The following is an 18,952-nucleotide window of genomic DNA, read 5'->3' as shown; positions in this document are numbered from 1 at the left end:
TGACTGGAGAATGAAGCATTTTAGGCATAAGTAATTTGTACTGATATTCAGGACTGCCTTGTACTCATCTGTCTTGGATTGCTAGATTTTCAAATAAAATTAATAGTTCCTTATTACTTTACTTTAAGAAAGTTTTCCTGTTTTTTTTTTTTCATTTAAGCAATGTGGAGACAAGATAGTGCATCTCTTCAGTGTTATGTATATAAAAAAGAATATCTTTCCTTTCTTTATTGAAATGAAAAATAGAAATAGAAGAGTCTCAATAGGAAATATACGCCCCAGTTTATAGTTAAATTAGTTGCAATCCGAAATTTGGTAAAATCATGGAAAACCTAGATTAAAGCTTACTTTGGCTTCTTTTTTTTTTCTTTCTGTGTAGTAGTAAATCTGAAACTGTGGACAGTGAGACAGTAATACGTGCCAGAGGTTTGCCATGGCAGTCTTCAGACCAAGATATTGCTCGATTTTTCAAAGGACTCAATATTGCCAAGTAAGATAATAAGAATTTGTCTTGCTTTGTCTCTTTGCCTTTAATAGCAGGTTCCTTTAATATTTGTTTGACACATCCCCCACACTTCCCACTAGAGTCCTGACTTCCACTGTCTTTCCCATTTGGCCCCTTCCCACGCTGTGGTCATAATAAATGAACAGGTTTACCAACCTTAAGTGTGCAAGAGTTTTGAGACTTATCAGTTGAAAACCAACATACATTCCTATCTAAAAGGGAGAAACTCCTATTGCATTAATCAAAGCAGAATCCAGGATACAGTAGAAACTTTAATTTTTTGCCAACTCTTCAGTGTTCTGCTCTACCTCCTAAACAGACCAGATTCCCAAACCTCCCTGTTTGGAAGAAATTTTCATATGACTCGTGTGTACACCTCTGTATAGAGGTACGTGTGTATACATATACATATATGTAGAGAAAGTAAATTTAGTTTAGCATATCTGTCACTTAATATATATTCTAGATTCTCAACACTGAGAAAATACAAGGAAATCAAAATCTGCATCTCTGAGATGATAGGAAGGACTTGCAGACTTGCATTTTCATGGAAGTTGAGGAAGTGGTGCAACCTGAGATCCATGATCTCAGTGGAGTGGATTTTAAAATATAATTGTGTTACATCAAAAATAAAGTTAATTGTGGGTAGTAGCAATTTCTTTTTCAATCTGTAACCTTCATGTTAAAATCTGATTTCTTTACTATTCCAGCACAATTCTTTGTATTAGTGTATTATCTGTATTAAAGAGTCAAACTACGTTTATTTTGGTTGGTTTTGCCTTCCAGAGGTGGTGTGGCTCTTTGTCTAAATTCTCAAGGAAGAAGAAATGGGGAGGCATTAGTTCGGTTTGTCAATTCTGAACAGAGAGACCTGGCACTGGAAAGACATAAGCATCACATGGGCAGCAGATACATTGAGGTAAAACGTTGGGACTTGAAATAAAGTTGTGGAGAGCAACATGAATATTTTAGACCACGGTTTTAAATGAAAACAAACTGCACTTCTGTTTTGCACCAAGTACCAAAATACAATTCTTTGGCTTGTGAAAGAGTTTGTGCGTGGTTTAGAATTGAAGGTTGTGATTTTCACGTAGGGTTTTTTGTTCTTTCTTTTTCTCTAAGGTTTACAAAGCAACTGGAGAGGAATTCTTAAAAATTGCAGGAGGTAAGTGATGCTGGAGTTCAGTGTGATTACTTACGTCCATAGGAACGTTGTTCTAGTTCTGATATTTTTTCTTGACTGAGGATGCAAATGGATAATGAAGTAACTTTTCCTGTTTTGCCTTCCAAGAATACTTGACCTGCCAAATTCTGTTTTCCCGTGGTTGAAACTGAGCTGTCAGCATTTGGGCTGTGATGTTCATAGGCAGGTCTTGCTGTTTGGGAGGAAGATGAGCTCTTGCAGTGGAGGCATCTATGTGGATTTGTATAAGTTCACACTAATCTCATCATTGTTCCAATTTCATTAAAATAGGAAACACTTGCAGGGTAGAAGATTTTCAGTTCAGATTAGGTTGCTGAGAGTTAGCAGTGTCTCAGGTCTTCTGTGAGTTTGTTGCTATCTCCTTACCTCCTGTATTTTTCCTTGCTGCTCTGTCTAACGGAGCTGACCAACCTGACCATGTGCTGTTCTCCTTCCACCAGGCACCTCCAATGAAGTGGCCCAGTTCTTATCCAAGGAGAATCAAGTTATCATCCGGATGAGAGGCCTTCCTTTCACTGCTACGCAGGAGGATGTCTTGGGGTTCCTGGGGCCAGAGTGCCCAGTCACAGGAGGGAAAGAGGGACTTCTCTTTGTCAAGTACCCAGATGGCAGGCCCACAGGAGATGCATTTGTGTTATTTTCCTGTGAAGAATATGCACAAAATGCACTTAAAAAGCACAAAGAAATACTTGGAAAACGTTACATAGAACTCTTCAGGAGCACAGCAGCAGAAGTCCAACAGGTTGTAACTATTGGCTGTGAGACTCAAAACTAAGAAGAATCACTTTTGAAAAACTAAAGCTTTGTAGCCTCCTTTTTGGTACCTCTTTCAGTAGAGTGTGTTTATTTGTGATAATCATTGCTACAAATGTTTTTCACCATTAAACCCTAACACGTCATACGTTCCCTTTGTCATTTGGGAATGAGTCAACAGAACATGCTGAGATCGAAGTCTCTTATAGTTCTTATTTATTTTTTTGATTGTTTTCGTCAGAAGCTCTGTACTTCGAGATGAGCACTCTCACTTAATCAGGGTTTATGAAAAATTGGAGCTCATATTTTTACTTACTGGTTATTTCAGGTCTCAGTTCTTTTAAAATGACTAGTTTTAATCAACCCTAACTTAAGTAAGGACTGTATGTGTCAATACTGGTTTATTAGCACAAATATGGTTTCAGATATTATAAAATTACTGTAATTGGCTTTCAACCTTTTTTATGTTGAGATTAGAAAAGTCTGTTATTAGGGTCTAGCAAATTAAATTTGTTAGCCTTTCCCAATCCCCTTCTGAGTTTAAAACTTTGATATGCCCAACGGGAAACTAACAGCAATAATTTGGTTTAGGGAGGGGGTTTTTTTTCTATGTTGTTGGAAATAGTACTGCGAGAATTGATCTGTGCTCAGGCAGATGATGTGTAAATCTGTGGCTGTGCTTTTTCCCCAACAGGTACTTAATCGATACATGTCAACGCCCCTTATCCCAACTCTCCCGACTCCCATCATTCCAGTCATCCCCCCCCCCTACACCATTGCCACGGGCAGCATGCGTGACTGTGTCCGACTCCGAGGCCTTCCTTACACCGCTGGCATCGACGACATCTTGGAATTTATGGGAGATGCCACAGGGGATATCAAGCCCCATGGAGTTCACATGGTCCTTAATCAGCAGGTAACAGCATTTTGCATGGGAGGATTGACTTGCCAGTGTTTGAATGGAGTTAAAAGTCAGGGCAGCTTTGCTGATCTTGGCTGTGCTTTAGTCTTCTGTAACTTTGGGAAAATACAATGTTCTCTTTGTCTCTTTTCCTCATTTCTCTTCCCCTTTTACATACAGACTTGCTTTTCTTTCTCTGTATGTATGTTTGCATCAGTCTGGGGAGGATGAAGCCTGTTCTTATAGTGATAACCTTACCCTGGAGGCTGTTGAAGTGGTTCTTATGTTTCAGTGAGGTGCTGGAGATATATGAGACAGAAATGTTTCTTATTAGATGGAATAGTTGCTCTGTCAGCCTCAGGGTTCCTGCTGTGTTGTTTGAGTAGTATTTGTGTCAAAATTAGGTTTTCCTATCTTGTAATTTGACTAGAGATTTCTCAGGCTTTAAAGGAAGTTGATAATTAAAAATTGTGTTTTGAGTTTATTTTAATGACATGATCAGAGGGATATATTTTCTCTGTTGCCTTGTGTTAAAAATAAACCCTTAGCCACAGAAATACTGAGGTATTAAAGAAAACAAGTGAAACAGATTGACTCAGATTGACTATACTTGCTTTGATGGTGGTTTTTTTTTTTTTTTTTGGTTAAGGAAATTTTTAGTATTTTATGTATACAACTATGTCTGTCAGGTTGCATAAAATTGGACCTGGAAATCAATTTCTGATGAAACGATGGACTTTGCTGAAGGATCTGGAGCTTTATACTGTTGTTCCTGAAAAGTAGTTGCTGGGAAGGCAAAACCAGACTCTTCCTAGAGCTTCACAGCAAAAGAATAAGAGACAGTATTTATAAACTGCATCAAGAAAAATCCCATTTAGGTGAAAATGAAAAAACAAAATCAACAAAATGAGAAATTAGCTAAGCAGCCAAACAGGTTCCCAGAGATGGTGTGGAATCTCCACCCCAGCGATGCTCAGATTTCAAGTGGAGAAGGCAATGAGTGGCCTGATATAACTTGAAGGTTTGTCATGCTTTGAGCAGCCTTTGGATTAGAGGCCTCCAAACTTCTTTGTTCCATGCTACATGATTCTCTGTTCTTTTCTGCAGAAGACTGAAGCACTGTGTTAACTAGGAACTGCTTGCGTGTGTCTTGATTTTTCTGCTCCCATAAATAATTGTTGAGTTAATAGTTGTTAGTGCCAGAGGAGGAAGAGCAATACAGACTTTTGGTAGATGTTTGGTCTTAGTACTTTCTGCATTTCTTGTCATCTGACTTACAATTATTTCCCTGCCTCCCCCTAGGGACGACCATCAGGTGATGCTTTTATCCAAATGAAATCTGCTGATAAAGCCTTTATGGTGGCTCAAAAATGTCACAAAAAAATGATGAAGGACCGTTATGTGGAAGTATTCCAGTGTTCAGGAGAGGAGATGAACTTTGTTTTAATGGGTGGCACTTTAAATCGTAGTGGCTTATCCCCACCGCCATGTAAGTTACCATGTAAGTCTCCAATTCTTCTGCTCTCTGCTGCTAAAGGCTGACATGTGGTAGGTGCTGAAGCTTTGTGGCCTTTCACCTTTTGACTCGGGTTTTGCCGTGATCAATATACATGCTGAGATTGGAATTGTTCCCTTTGGGCAATAATGGGACTGATCAGAGGCGTTTTTATTGTATTTTCGGTGATGAGTAGAGGGCAGCAAGGCCTTGCCAGTGAAATTGTTGCACACTTTGCTTTTTATGGGTGTACTGTTCTTCTGAGCTCTGCAGTAGACTTCCCTGTAGTGAAACCTACTTGGAATTAGGGGGTTTTTAAAACAGGGAGAAGTTCTATTTTCTAGCTGCTGATGAGTGCTCTTGCTATCTTGCCTTAGAGCATTGAGAAGGTACTCTTTGGGCTTATTTTTGAAGGAAAACACCCACTGGGTTGATATAGTAACAGACTATAGAGTGGTGAAGTTAGGTGGATTTTAAATTTTTTTATTTTAATATTACAGTGAACCTTAATAAGGAACTATAATGGGCCTTTACTGTACTGTTCTAATTAGTGTCATTATCAAATCACAAAGCAGATACTGATGTGTTTTGCAAAACACTAAAAAGCTGCCAAATATAGTATATAAAAAAAATCTGACTGCACACCAAGCCAGGTTTAATATTCCTATACAAATTAGGTATTTGTTCATCAAAATACATCAGACTAGTCATCTAGTGGGTTATTCTCTTTTCCATTTGAAAAATCCTAAAAATACTTTTTGAAGTCACAGGAAGCTTATACATGAAGACTCATGGTCAGCAATTATGGATGCCCATGTGTAGCTCCTATTCTGATACTTCTGTCCCACAGAGTACAACTTCTGTTAGAAATAAATGAGGGTGTGTTGGTGTGCACGCCTGCTTTCTCTATGCACATGGCTTTATGCTTTCTTGGAATAACTCTCAAGTTCCCTACTTTCCGTTTACATATGGACAAGGCTTGTCAGCTCCAGCAGTTGTGAACTTGCAGGAATTCCTCATTCCAAATGTCCCAGTTGTCATTCATGGTGACATAGCAAGAGTCTCCAGCGGAGAGGTTAGAGACAAGTCTTTGCTCACGTGTTCATCTATCATGCCCAAGTGGTTTTAATCAATTTTAATCACATTGCTGCAGGAAAGGAATTATACTTCCTAGAGACCTCCATTCTGATTGCTTTTTGCTACTGTGTCCTGGTTTGGTTTTAGGTCTCTCTCCACCAGCTTATGCTGCTTTCCAGACAGCAGCTGTCATCCCAGCAGAGGCAGCACTGTACCAACCACAAGCCCTGTTGCCAACCACCAGGACTCCCCAGGCCTCTGCAGCCGCTCCTCCAACTGTTACCTACTACCCAGCTCAGGCTGCTCAGCTTTATATGAATTACACAGCTTACTATCCCAGGTAACAGCGAGATTTAACTGCTTCTCTTGACCTTTCATTCAGTGGAGCAGGCAACTCTGGGGCCACTTGTGAACAGCTCTTAAATTTGTACTTCTGGGGTAGGCAATCCTGGGAACTTGATGTTTAGTAGCAGAGGCAGTAACCATTTTAACTGATTCTCTGTGGCCTTGCAGTGAAGTTTGTCTCTTCTGTAGGTTCTGTTTGAATCTCATGATGATAATGTTGGTCTAATATTTAACAGGGTTTTTTGGCACTGGGGTAATGTCATCAAGGCAGTTCTATTTCTTGGCCAGGAAAGAAGCTGTGTCAATAAATGCCTCTACACACTCATCTCTTAGTTTGTTCTTTTACTTACAACACTGTTTCCACACTGAAAGGCCCATCATAGGTGTGTACTAATTTCGATTTTGTGTAGCACTGAGACCAAAGAACACTTTTACATGGGAAAGCAAAGCAGACCTCCTGCCTTTTTCCTTCCCACAGATGGTATCAGCATGAGTCACTTAAGTCTGGAACTTGGGTCCATGGGGAAATAGCTTGTTCATCGGTAGTTCCTAGGCTCATGACACTCGTTAGCTTGAATATGTGGTAATTTGCTAGATGGGTCCTGACCAGAGCTGGAGATGCTAACTCATCACTATTTTGTGGCTCAGAAATGCCAGATTTGGGCATTTACCTGCTTTTCATATTATGACACACCCCTCCCCTTTTTTTTCTTTATGATTTTATTAACTATTTTAAGTCTTCTGCAGCTACTTTTTTGTTCTCCCCTGTGAAATAACAAATGCCACTCCTTATGTCTTTAACTGCAAATGTTAGCTATTTTCCTTTTTCTCCCTTCTGTTAAATTAGATTATCAGATACTGAAGAAAAATTAAGGAAGTCCACAGGGCAATCTACATCAGGGCTGTTTGGTTTTCTGTGGTATTGGGGTTTACTTTCAGACTTAAATTTTCAGATTCATCTTTGCCTATTCCAAGAACTATTGGTTTTCATAACAATTTTGCTCCTTCTTTCTCTTTCAGTCCTCCAGTATCTCCTACCACAGTGGGGTACATTGCAGCTCCTCCAGGAGCTGTAGCTGCTGCTGCCACTGCCACCCACACTCCGCTGCTGCCCCAGCCTGGAGCACTGGTCCGTATGCAGGGCTTGCCATACAACACAGGAATGAAGGAGATACTCAGCTTCTTCCAGGGGTACCAGGTTAGTTTGCAGTTCCTGTGCTTGACACTGTACTTGGACCTCTGAGTACTGATCAGTGGAGATCAAACAGAGCTGAGGGAGTGATTTTGGAAACTGCCAAACAAGTGTGAGGCTCCGTATTTAACTGACAGACCAAAGTGTAACACCCAATTTACCTTATTTCTTATATAATAAACATATCCTAATTAGAAGGCAGTGATTTTGTGTATAGGCTTAGAGTTTGAGCTTGAAGAGCAAGAAAGTGCAGAACCCCATTGTGAGTGGGGCTGTGAAGGGGCTGCCACAGGGAGGTGGGAGCTGCCAGAAGCTTTCATTCCTGACCACTGTTTGGTGGGAGCCTTAGGTAGGGCCCATGTTTGCCCTTCAAGACTTAGGTGTTAAAGTCTGCTGAGAGTAAATTTCCAGTACAGAGGACTCTGAGCTGGGTGTGGTGACATTTTTGCAAAAAGAGAAAGACAGATGCCTCTGTCAGACACTCTTTCAAGTACTGACTATTTTGGTCACAACCAGAAATATTTTTCATTAAAATTGCATTACATTGCAAGCTAAAGGAAAACTGTATTCTCTGAACTATTTGTCCTGATTGCAAATATTCTACATGCTATAGATAATTTCAGTCAGTATGTACTGACTGACTTCTCTCAGTGAGCAAACATATAGAAACTTGTCTTCTTGATAAATTAAAAAAACAAGCACCAAGTACAAACATTTTTTCGCAGTTGCACTTATTTGAATTCACGGAATGAGTCCTTTCATGTCTTCTGCCCTTTGTCTCAGAGGATATTGTATCTATATCCAGGTTTTGTCATCACAAGTTTATTAAAAAGAAAGATAGTTGAATATGGTATATTCCAGTCTGTATTTAACTTCTGTGGATAATAAGAGCACTTACACAACTGCCAGCTCTGCCCTTTTGGGTACTACTCGGAAGCCCTGACATAAAATCCTCTTGGTGGGTCTCAAACCACTGCAAGTCATTTGTGTGAAAAGGTTTCTCATGTTTGTCCTTCAACATTCTGTGAGTTGGATTACAGTGATAGTGCTAAAGCGTAGGATGCAAGTGGATTCTTTTTAAGGCATAGCAGCAGTTAATATGAAACACTCAGGCAAGGTATGTTTTCTTTTTTTATTTCTTTTTTACTTTAAGATTCTTAAAGAACAATGAGCTTTAATTTGTAGAGCTGGATGTCTGCTGTGTAAATGAACGTAGACTGAGAACAGATGCTTAAATGTGTATGTTCCAAGTTCTGAGTACTTGGAAGATGTGGTGCTCCACCTGTTGTGTCTTTTTCAAATGTTACATTTGTTCAAAACAGTTTTACATAATCAGTTTTTCAGTGGAAAAATTTGAAGATTAGCACATAAGAAGTGTGATAAATTTTGACAAACATTAAAAAGAAACTAAATTTGTTGTGGTTTAGGGCTTTTCCTTCAACAGAAAAAAGTTCAAACCATGTTCAATTGTTTGTGGCTTTCATGATTTCCACACAAACAGTAATAATAATTCATCTTGCTGTTCAGGCACTGATATTTTGCCTTGCAGTTTTTTTCAACTGACTGGGGCTTGTCGTGGATAGATGGTAGATGTATTATAACCTTAAGTGGGGAAGTCTATTTTCTAAATTGAAATTTATCTAGAAGTAAGTAAGTGCACCTTTGAAAAATGTGGCCTGAACCAGTCTGTGCATGGAACAGGTCAGTGACTTTGTGTCTGCTCAATTTGCCCTTTTCCTTCTTTCTGCATTTGGAGAGCAGTTCATGCTGTTTGTATTGCACAGTTAAAGGATTAGATGGATAGAAATTTTGCCACAAGGTGAAAACTATATTCTGCTGCTGCAACCTCCTGTCATCATCAGTTACTGTTATTAAGTTGGTCACCTCTTCAATTTCTTTAGAAGATGTTGTCCAAATGAGATCGGGTTCAAAATCTTATAAAGAAGCCAAGGAATTCTTTTGAATTGTTCTTGGAATCCTGCATGTGGTAATGCTAGTTTTATTCTCTCTCATTCCTTTAGGGGAAAAAGAGGTGGTGACTTACTGTAATGAGACAAAATTATGTCTCTGGAACAATAACTAATCTTTTTTTTTTCTTTTTTTCCTCCCCTTTCCTCACATTATTTTTTCATTTTCTGCTGCTGCCCAAGGATTTATTACATGATTCTTCTGCTTGTTCATAAAGTGAGCCCCCAATAATCTTCAGAGGTTTGGGTGTGGTTTTAATCTCTCTGTAACTAATTGATGTTGGTATTCAATGGGCTTCAGTGTTGGTACTCTGGGAACCAGATCGGAGACGCTGAGATTGAGGGGTGATTTTTGTCTTTGTATGTCCTTTTCTGAGAGGAACAGGGTTTTCAGTTTTAGTACTTACTGTATTCTCTTCTGGTTTTTTCCTTCAGTCTTCATGGGCTCTGTATATTGCATGTGTGCACATGTTGCTACTTAAGTGAACGCACCTTTCATACCAGACCTGCCTCTTCAGAGAGAGACTGTGCTTATCATGACCTTCAACAAGCTGGTCTCAACATCAGTACATGCTTTTAATAACAAATAATATTAAAGTCTGCGGATCAGCATTTTAATTTTAATTTAATTTTATCAGCATTACCCTCTTGCTTAGTGTTTCGGCAGCTTGACTTGTTCTCATAGTTCTGCTTTCTTGTTTTTATTGTTGAAAATTCCTTCTATTTATTGTAACTGGCATTAAATAACCAAAAACTTGTGAAGAATTTTAATAGTAAATCTTGGAGGTGGTAATTTTCCCCATTACCTTTCTGTATAATATTGTAGTGTACTGCAATCTTCAAAACAGCTAATGTTAGTACTCTCCAATTCAGTAATACATCTTAAACTGCTTTTTTGTTGCACTGCAATGCAACAGGGCCATTGATATGAGTCCAATTGTATACTGGATACACAGCTAAAGGATACCTAAAAAATAACAACAAAACCCCAACCAACTAAAACTACATTGAAAAAACCAACAAAACCCAAAACAACTCTGTACAGTTGTAGAAGCAGTGGGAAAAGTCAAGTAAATAAGGAAGGAACAAGGGTAGTAGTGGTCATGGATTTATGTGAAGTTGGTGTGTGTCAGAACAAATTTTTTCAATAAAGTATCTTTATTTTTTTTCACATTTATTAGCTAAACTCTCTGTGGATTTTATTATTTAGCCACTGAACAAATGGATGAGAAATATTTCTAGTCTCCAAATACTGACTCTTTTGTTTGTTTTTCTATGAGAATGCAAATACTGACACAGTTGGTATCATGACAAGAACTGTTAGGTTAATGAATAAGCAGACACAATTTAACTGTGCCCTGGGTCTTAGCTGACCAAAGCTAGTTCACAGCTGTTGTCTTGGCTAGGATTCAGCATGCATTTAGGAGTACTTGCCCAGTTTCTTGGAGATTGGCATGAATGTGAATTCGTGCCTGCCTGAAAAAGACCCTGTGGATTAGTTCTTAGAAAGCAGACTGCTATTTAGGTAAGTTGTAAGTATAGTAGTAAAAAAAATAAACTAGAAGATGACGAAGATTTAAGGACCATGGGCACAATCTGAACTTTAAATAAAACCTCCTGAATTTGCTGAAAAAGACTAGGATGGAAACGTAGGGACTTCTGTGTAGATGTTTTTGGGTAAGAGAAGCTTAAAATAAATACTGCTCTTTAAACCTGTACTGGGCTTTGGTGCCTTTTATCCGCAGTTAAAAAGTGCTTTTGCAGGATACTAATCCTCCCAGTCTCCAGAGACCCAGAATTCAAGGCCTGTCAGTGGAGGGGAAGAGGGTGACTTGTGCTTAAAACAGTAACGAGGAAATGAAAGGAAGTGGATGCACGGCTAAATTCTGAGGGCATTAGCGACATTTCTCTCTTGGATCAGGACAGCTGATTTCATTGTTACTGACTTTTTAGGGGTTAGGCTTTTTTTCTCTGAAGTGCATACTCAAACAAGGAAGTATTCTCTATTTCCTATGGGTTCCTTTTGAAATCTGACTCTTTGTAGTCTGAGAAGGACACTCCATCGTGTGTGTGCCAATCCTAGGGATAGCATATTTTGACTAGGGAAGGTAAAGGTGATGTAGTAGAGGAATAATTCCCACTTACTGGTATTTGAAGGTCATCTGGCAATACAGACACTATCATATGCTCACTCCCCCACTCTGAGAATAGAGCACGCTGTTTTGCTTTATTCCTAAATGTATCTTTCTCCTGAAAGTGTTGCCTGTGTGGAGAAACCATCTACGAGACTGGCACTAGTAAATTAGTGGTTCCAGTTTCTGTCTGTGCCTCCCGTGCTTGAAGCAAGACTCAAGTGGCACCACCTTGAAGCCACATTGTTGGGAGCAGGCATTCCCGGGTACAGAGACAGGCAGTCCCTGATAGACAAACAATTCCAATGGTGCCTCTTCCTCAGAGAAGTCATATGGTTGCTGGTGAGTATCAGCACTTTTACGGTACAATTGATACATTCCAGGGGCAAGCCAGTTTAGGGTGTTTCTCCTGACTCTTGTGCTACAGGTTGCAGTTACCTAGTCATCAGATCTCATTTTATGTCCTAGACTTAGTCTATCTAGGTTTTTTCCTGAAGTCTGAGAGATCCCTCTGGGAACTGTTCTGTTATAGTTTATTAATAGTTTAGGCCATAATTGCAGCTGCCATCCAGGAAGAGGCTATTTTTCCTCTGATGTTTTCCTTTATTTGCTCCCATTTTTTTCCAGTTGAGGTGTATCTAAATATACTTTCCTGCTTGTTTTTTTCAGCAGTGGGTTCCCCTGCCTCTGATTGCTTTGTATGTGCTGGTTTTAGACTGAGCTTTAAATGTTCACTGTAGGAACTGCAAAAATGAAATGGAAATCAATGACTTACTGGTTAGTGACCTGGTTAAATCTCTGCATGGTCTGTGAGGCGATGAGAACAGTCCCGTATTTTCCTCACCATAGACAAAAGAAATAAAATAGGAAAAAATAATGTACAAAGAGAAAGTGTAGTATACTACCTCTTTATTAACCAGTTTACCCTTGGTTTTTTCCTGTGTGGTTGAATATTTTTGTTCTTACGGGTTCTGCAATGCAGACAGAATCAGAAGTACTCACGATCATGTACTCACTCAGGCAAATTAGGGTAGTTTTTATTTCATTTGAAGAATTTACTGTTCCACGGCTTCTGTTTTAATTGACTGCAGTCTCTTACCTATCCTTGTGATCAGAAGCTACTTCTATTGCTAGGTCTTTTGATGATTTTAGTTTTCTTCTTTTTCTTTAGGGCTGAGCCTAAGCTCTGACAACTTTGACTTTCTGTGCAGGATAGTTTTCCCACTTTTGTGTTTTCGACATTGTTTATTGCATTTCAAGTGTAACCTTTGAAATACTGTCCCTCACAAGAACCTGTAGATCTTTGCCTACTGTACATCTACTGATAATCTAAAGTATGTACTGTCTTGAGACATTCTTTCCATAGAGTAAACTTACTTTCTGTAGATTCGTTTAAAGGGCAGGTCTGGGAACTGATAAATCTAATATTTGCACGGTCTGGTTGCCCTGGCAGAGACTATCTAGAAAATACTTCTTATATTTGTCTTTTACTTAATGGCATGGGTCTAGATGTGAAGGTGACTAGAATTCAGTAGTAAAAATTCTGGGAGGTTCTTTCCTTTTATGTTCTCTGGGCTCCTGGTTATTGTTCTCTGTGAAAGGTGTATACTGGCTGTTTATTTCTTTTCAACTTCTCTTTGGATGGATACAGTGTGTCCTGTATGCCCAAATATAACACTTTTTTCTCCCTAAGCTGGCAGGAGACTTTTTGTACCATAGAAATATCAAAGGAAGGCAGCATATTGCGTGCATTTGGCAGTCATCTAAAATGTTAGTGCAAAACAGCCATTTTCAGGGCAGAAAAGCCTTCTTGCCACCAAAAAGGATATTCTATAATTTGTGTTATGCTACACGCTTTTTCTTGTGGATTATAGGAGCCCCTCTAGTACTCTGCAGCATGCGCAAGAATTCTCACCTTTTCCAGGATATATAATTTAGCAAGATTATGAGATAAAAACAATGTTTCATATTCCCCAAGATGTATTTTCTGACTACATGTTTTATATTTGTACCAGGCCAGGTAATTCTTAGATCTGACACATAAATTAAGCTTTCGTTTTAATTTGTTGGTGTGACTGTACTGTATAGTCACTATTTTTATTTTAATGTACTACCTCTACAAATCTATCTTGATGCAGTTACTCTGTATCACTTATTTCTTTTTTCTATGTAGAAATATACTATGCTGGGATCAATTTTATCTCATAGGTGCGTTCATGCCAGGAGAGTGATTTTCTTTAATGGCATTGGTGTAGTCTATGTAGTGCAAGCATTATATGCAGTTCAAGCGTTCATCTCTCTGCCCTAGAGAAGCTGCAGTTTATTTCCATGGGTGCATAAAAGATCTGAACGAGATGCATACACTTCTACCAATCTGCACTTCAGTTGGGAGATGCTCATCTGTCCCAGTGAGAACCATTACTGGAGGTGTGATTATGCCCATGCAAACTTGAAGAGTTTGGTTACCTGATGCTGCCATCTCATGAGTAGAAGGGAAAAAAAAAGGAGCACTTCATAATCTGAGCTATTCCCTTTTCTCGATAAGGAACAGTTCAAATACAGTTCAGAATTCCCCCACCCCAAGCATTTATTTTATATCTATTCCTATGACCAGTAATATAGTTGATGTATATTTTTTTTATCTTGCATAAAAATAGCATCTGTCAAATTCACTGTCTCCTGCCAGTTATTATAGCTGATGCTCTTAATGAAGGTTGCAAATGATCATCTGTGTGGCTTGCTGTACCAGGACTGTTCCTTCTCTTGCTGATTATCACATATCACACTTGTACTGTAGTATGCACCCGATGACTACAATGGCCTTATTCAGCTGAGCGATCAAGCCAGGAGTGTGTTACAAGCACCGAAAGAGTGGGTCTGTTTGTAACTCTTTGTAACTTCTGAAGAAGGTAAGATACCACTGGCAGAACCTGTGTCTCCAGAGGTGAATGGGAAGGAAAAGAAGGGCTTGGTGATAGAGATTTTTTTCTTGTGGCTTTTTTCCCTTATTAGCTTATGTTGGGATCCTTGCATGAGACTTTTTGCTTAAAAAATCAACTAACCTAAGGAAATGGGCCCATTGTGATCTGTAGTTGGGATACAGTGGTGGAGGTAGCCTGGCTCTGCTCAGATGGTGTGTTAAACTTCTAGCAGGGTTTATCAGTGCTTGTTTCTCATGTAAAGCTTCCAGTCCAATATTTTACTTCCAGTAGAGTAGTAGAAGATGATTTTTTTTTCTTCCTATTGCTACAAAGCACACACTAAGGTGTGGACAAAAAAACCCAGAGCTCTGGTTTTATCTTTTCTGTATCATGTAACTGGCTAGAGATAAATATTTCTGTTTCTTGATCTCTCTAATGCAATGTGAACTATTACATTATTTTTTTAGGAGAGGTTTTTTTGGTATAGTCACTTCTGATGCAATTAACTAGATTTGCTAACGGTAAACTTGCCTGCATATTTGGCACTAATACGTAATTCTGAAAGAAATTGTTATGGCCTGTGTGGAGTACTTCATGTCCCAGTACTATTGTATCCTCATTCAAAATGCTACTGATTAGTCAGTACATTTTTTTTTTTCTCCTTAAATAAAAAAACCACAACAAACTTTTAGGACAAATATGGCAATCAAATACTGTGCCTTGAGACAATTACCTTCATAGACAAAGGTACTTTCACATAAACACCATCAACTCAGTTGTTTCCTGAATTCTAAGTGGTATTATACATATACCACTCTTTTTACCATTTTAAAAAACCCCAGAAATTTCTATCTCTATAAATCTGAATGAATGAGAACTTAACACTAGTGTGTCCTAGAATGACACGGAAGGGGTTTATTTAACTCTTTTAATTATATTGCTTGCAGAATGCGTAAACTTCTCTGCTAGCTTTCTATGCAACTCTTATAACATGAATTTCCAGATCCTTACATTAGTATTACGGCAATAAACTATGTTTTTAAAGCTCTTCTCTGTGCTTAGAGGTCTGACTGTGCTCCATGTGTGTTTTCAGCTGACTCTATCCTGCAATATTAAATTTCTGTTCTGGGCTAGTGGTAAATGACTTGATTCCATATGGATTAATAACAAAGAGCTTGTTTAGAGTAGAGCATCTTTTAGCTCAGATTTGTGACTTAACCCAAACTGTGTTCAACTTTCTCTTTGAGCACAATGTTGTTCTGAAATAAACCAAGATTACTTCCAAACTTGAAGTGGGTTTTAGATGTGAGCGTTTTTATTTGTCTTTGAATGTCTTTCTGTATGCTATTTCTTGACTAACTTTATTTATCTGAGAAGAAATAATGCAAAGTCTGTACTAACTGTCTTATGCATGCTTTTGGTCTCTTATGTGTACCGTTGCTTATATCTTAAGAATATTTGTACTGCCTGCTCAGTGTTTGGGTAAGTGAAGCTCTGGCACCTATTTGCTTTATTTTCATATGTTTGAAGGTAAAGCTGCCAGAAACTGCTTGGTAATAACTGAGAACTCTGTTTTTTTACAGTATACCAGGCACACAAATTCTACAAAAATGAAACCCCTAAATATTTTAACCTTTTATAACCTCAACAGGACATATGTTACATGAACTTAACTCAAATTGGGATAATAATCCTAAAACTGGTTGGTTCTCCAGCATGATTTTGTCTGACACTGTTCTCTCCAACAAATTAACCTTGTATGCTGAGCTTTTGGTCTTTCAGCCTTTGAAACTTCACTGAGATTAATTTTTATCCAACAAACAGAGGTTTCAAACTTACCTTGGAAGTACTTCCTGCATGTTACAGGAAAGGGATGGAGTACAACAGGGCAGACAGGTGTCTGCTTTGAACTCAGCAATTTGGAACTGCCTTTTAAGACTTTATGAGGGCAAATGCTCTCCAAAGTAAATCAACTCCAGTGACTAAATAATCTCATCAGCTACCCTGCTTTTCCTTAACTTTGTTAAAATTACAATAAGTATTTATTTCAGTTGGACTGCAGCAAGTTTTACTTCATTTTTCTGAAAAATCTTCCATGTGCTGTATATCTGTGTTGAGTTCAACTCAACCTCCCAACACAGAACTCTCAGCAGCTCTTTTGTTTTTTGTGTACGTGGTATGGTTTTGTTTTGTTTTGTTTTAAACTGGGCATGTGAGTATTGACATGCCTTATAAATAATCTCCTTTGTCTCTTGGCCAGTAGTCTGCATAGTACAAAAACTATTCATTGAATGCTTGGACTTTCTTGCTTCTTTTACCTTTTATTAACATCTATGTCTTTATTTTCCTATCAACTTTTAATTTCAATTGCTTCTCTAGCAAAATTTTTGCATGGAATTATGTCTACATCATTCTATTCAGCACAACAGCAGAATAAGAGCTGCTGCTGTTTGCTAAACTAAAAGCTGAACTCTTTTAATCTTCGATGCCTTCTCCTGCTTCCCATTCTCAACATCCAGAGTGTTTTCACCACAAACACACATTTAGAGTGAACCAGATGTGCAGCATCTGAAATTGCATTTCCAGGTGTGGTCTCTGGTTTTTACAGTTTTTTCTTTTGTCTTCTTGTGCCGTTGCAGCTCCAAGCAGATTCCATCCTCATGCTTTACAACTTTAGTGGCCAGCCCAGTGGCGAGGCATTGGTGACTTTTCCAAGCCTGGATCTAGCTGAGAAAGCAGTGGCTGAGAAGAACGGCCAGCTCCTGGGAAGCCACTATGTAGAATTGTACCTGGTCTAACTAAACACTCTTTGGGGGATGAGGAGAGAATGTCGCACTCAACCCGTGCCTTTTGCTAAATCAGAAGTCTTCCCTTGCCAGCCAGGCAGCAACAAATGTGCCTTTTCAGCATAACAAGTTGGAATGCAGAGTGGTAAATGTCCTGTACTTAATTTGAAAAACAGTACATCCTATGCCAAAGATAAAGTGAAAGCAAAATTTATGCAGTTAATTTACTTAATTTCTAATGTACTTGTGTAAAAATAAGTAAACCCATTCCTGGCATCTAGTTAATTCTGAAGACAGTCTAATAGCACTTCAGCTATTGCAGCCTTGGGAGAAACTTAGTAGCATTTGAAGTGGAAAGCGAAGCTTGAGTCATTCAGATTCTTCTATGTTTAGTTTTTAAGAGTTTACACTTAACAAAGTGTCTTGTTTTTTGTAGAGTTTAAATGTCTTTAGAAAGGTCTTTTGGAATGCATGGCTTACCCAGTTCAAAGCGTAGATCATATTGATTTTTGTTTTGTATTGTTCTCGACTGGAAAATATCAGAATGCCGGACTCCAAATGCAATTGTGCTTTTTCATGTTTTCATTAGACCTTGTTTTGCAAAAGCCATATTTGTCTTTCTTACCAGTGTACTGCTGCCAACATGTAAAGCAAAAAAAAAAAAACTAACATCAAAATCAGAAACTCTCCCTGCCTACCCATAACTTGCTGCCCCCCACCCCCAAACTTTAAATCTCTACAGGACAAAAATGGCACATAAACCTGAGTACTAATAAGTTATATTTTTTTATTTAAGCATAATAGCTTTCAGATACTGTATTAAAGATTTTGCTCTAGTTTATGTGCATGCAATTTGTTTACATCTTTAAACTACTTTATTTGTATATTCTGAAACAACAAGATATGTTGGAATCTGAATTCTCTAGTGCATGCTTTTTTCTTTTTCCCTGTGTGTATATACGTAAGCTAGAAGTCATGTAGCATGTGTTTAAAAAAAGACATCTGCTGTAGAAGCACTAAATGACCTTGTTTTTACTGTGCCTTACTTCAAAACCATTCCAAGTGCAATACCAGCAGAGCAAAATGTAACGAATTCTGTTGCTGACATGTTCATGGATGTCTGAATTGATCCTTTTTGTTAGTATACAATTTGAGTTGTACTTTAAAGAACTGAATGATGTATGCTTCTTTATAATACAACCAATAAAAGAGATGCTTACTATGTGCATTGGCTTTTGAAAGTACCTTAAGCTTTGGTTTAATGTATTTTCACAGAACATCATTCTTTGATAAATAACCTCATACACATTTTTCTCTTTTAGATTTAGATAAGCATTTGTATTTTGAGTGAGTGGTGTGACTTTGGGGTTTTTTTTTCCCTTTTTGCACATGCTGGTAAGCCAGAAATATGCATGAGGCATGTTTCTTTTGTAGTGGAACACTTTTTAGGCAAGGGTGATGTAACTGTTTACATGCTTAGTGTTCTCATTCTGTTGCCAGAGGAAACAAAGTATTGAACTTGAAATTGTGTTCATCTTTGGATTTAATTGACCTAGTGGGCACTCACTTTTTTGTGCAACCCAAAGTGCTACGTTTAAGTTATGATGGAGCCAGTCAGCCTTTTTATTGTGAAAATGGAGGAGGAGAGGGAATCATGTAAAGATAAGATGGTTT

At 38.3% G+C, this 18,952-nt stretch overlaps 1 protein-coding gene across 1 annotated transcript in view; it reads left to right on the top strand.

The window, feature by feature from the left end:
- ESRP2 (epithelial splicing regulatory protein 2) overlaps positions 1 to 18,522 on the top strand; it is a 42,875-nt gene extending 24,353 nt beyond the window's left edge. The window contains exons 7-15 of the mRNA XM_027897934.1: positions 380 to 490; positions 1,292 to 1,424; positions 1,628 to 1,670; positions 2,150 to 2,451; positions 3,157 to 3,378; positions 4,666 to 4,864; positions 6,083 to 6,275; positions 7,301 to 7,478; positions 17,132 to 18,522. Of these exons, the coding sequence (XP_027753735.1) occupies positions 380 to 490; positions 1,292 to 1,424; positions 1,628 to 1,670; positions 2,150 to 2,451; positions 3,157 to 3,378; positions 4,666 to 4,864; positions 6,083 to 6,275; positions 7,301 to 7,478; positions 17,132 to 17,290 (1,540 nt within the window). The 3' untranslated portion in view covers positions 17,291 to 18,522. The remainder of the gene's footprint in view (positions 1 to 379; positions 491 to 1,291; positions 1,425 to 1,627; positions 1,671 to 2,149; positions 2,452 to 3,156; positions 3,379 to 4,665; positions 4,865 to 6,082; positions 6,276 to 7,300; positions 7,479 to 17,131) is intronic.
- Positions 18,523 to 18,952: the final 430 nt, after the last annotated feature.

The sequence above is a fragment of the Empidonax traillii genome, unplaced genomic scaffold, assembly GCF_003031625.1.
Source record: "Empidonax traillii isolate 1590-97213 ecotype Southwest subspecies unplaced genomic scaffold, ASM303162v1 scaffold569:size410440, whole genome shotgun sequence".
NCBI lineage: Eukaryota > Metazoa > Chordata > Aves > Passeriformes > Tyrannidae > Empidonax > Empidonax traillii.
Note: the sequence above shows the minus strand (reverse complement) of the source record. Positions and strands in the feature narration are given on the sequence as shown.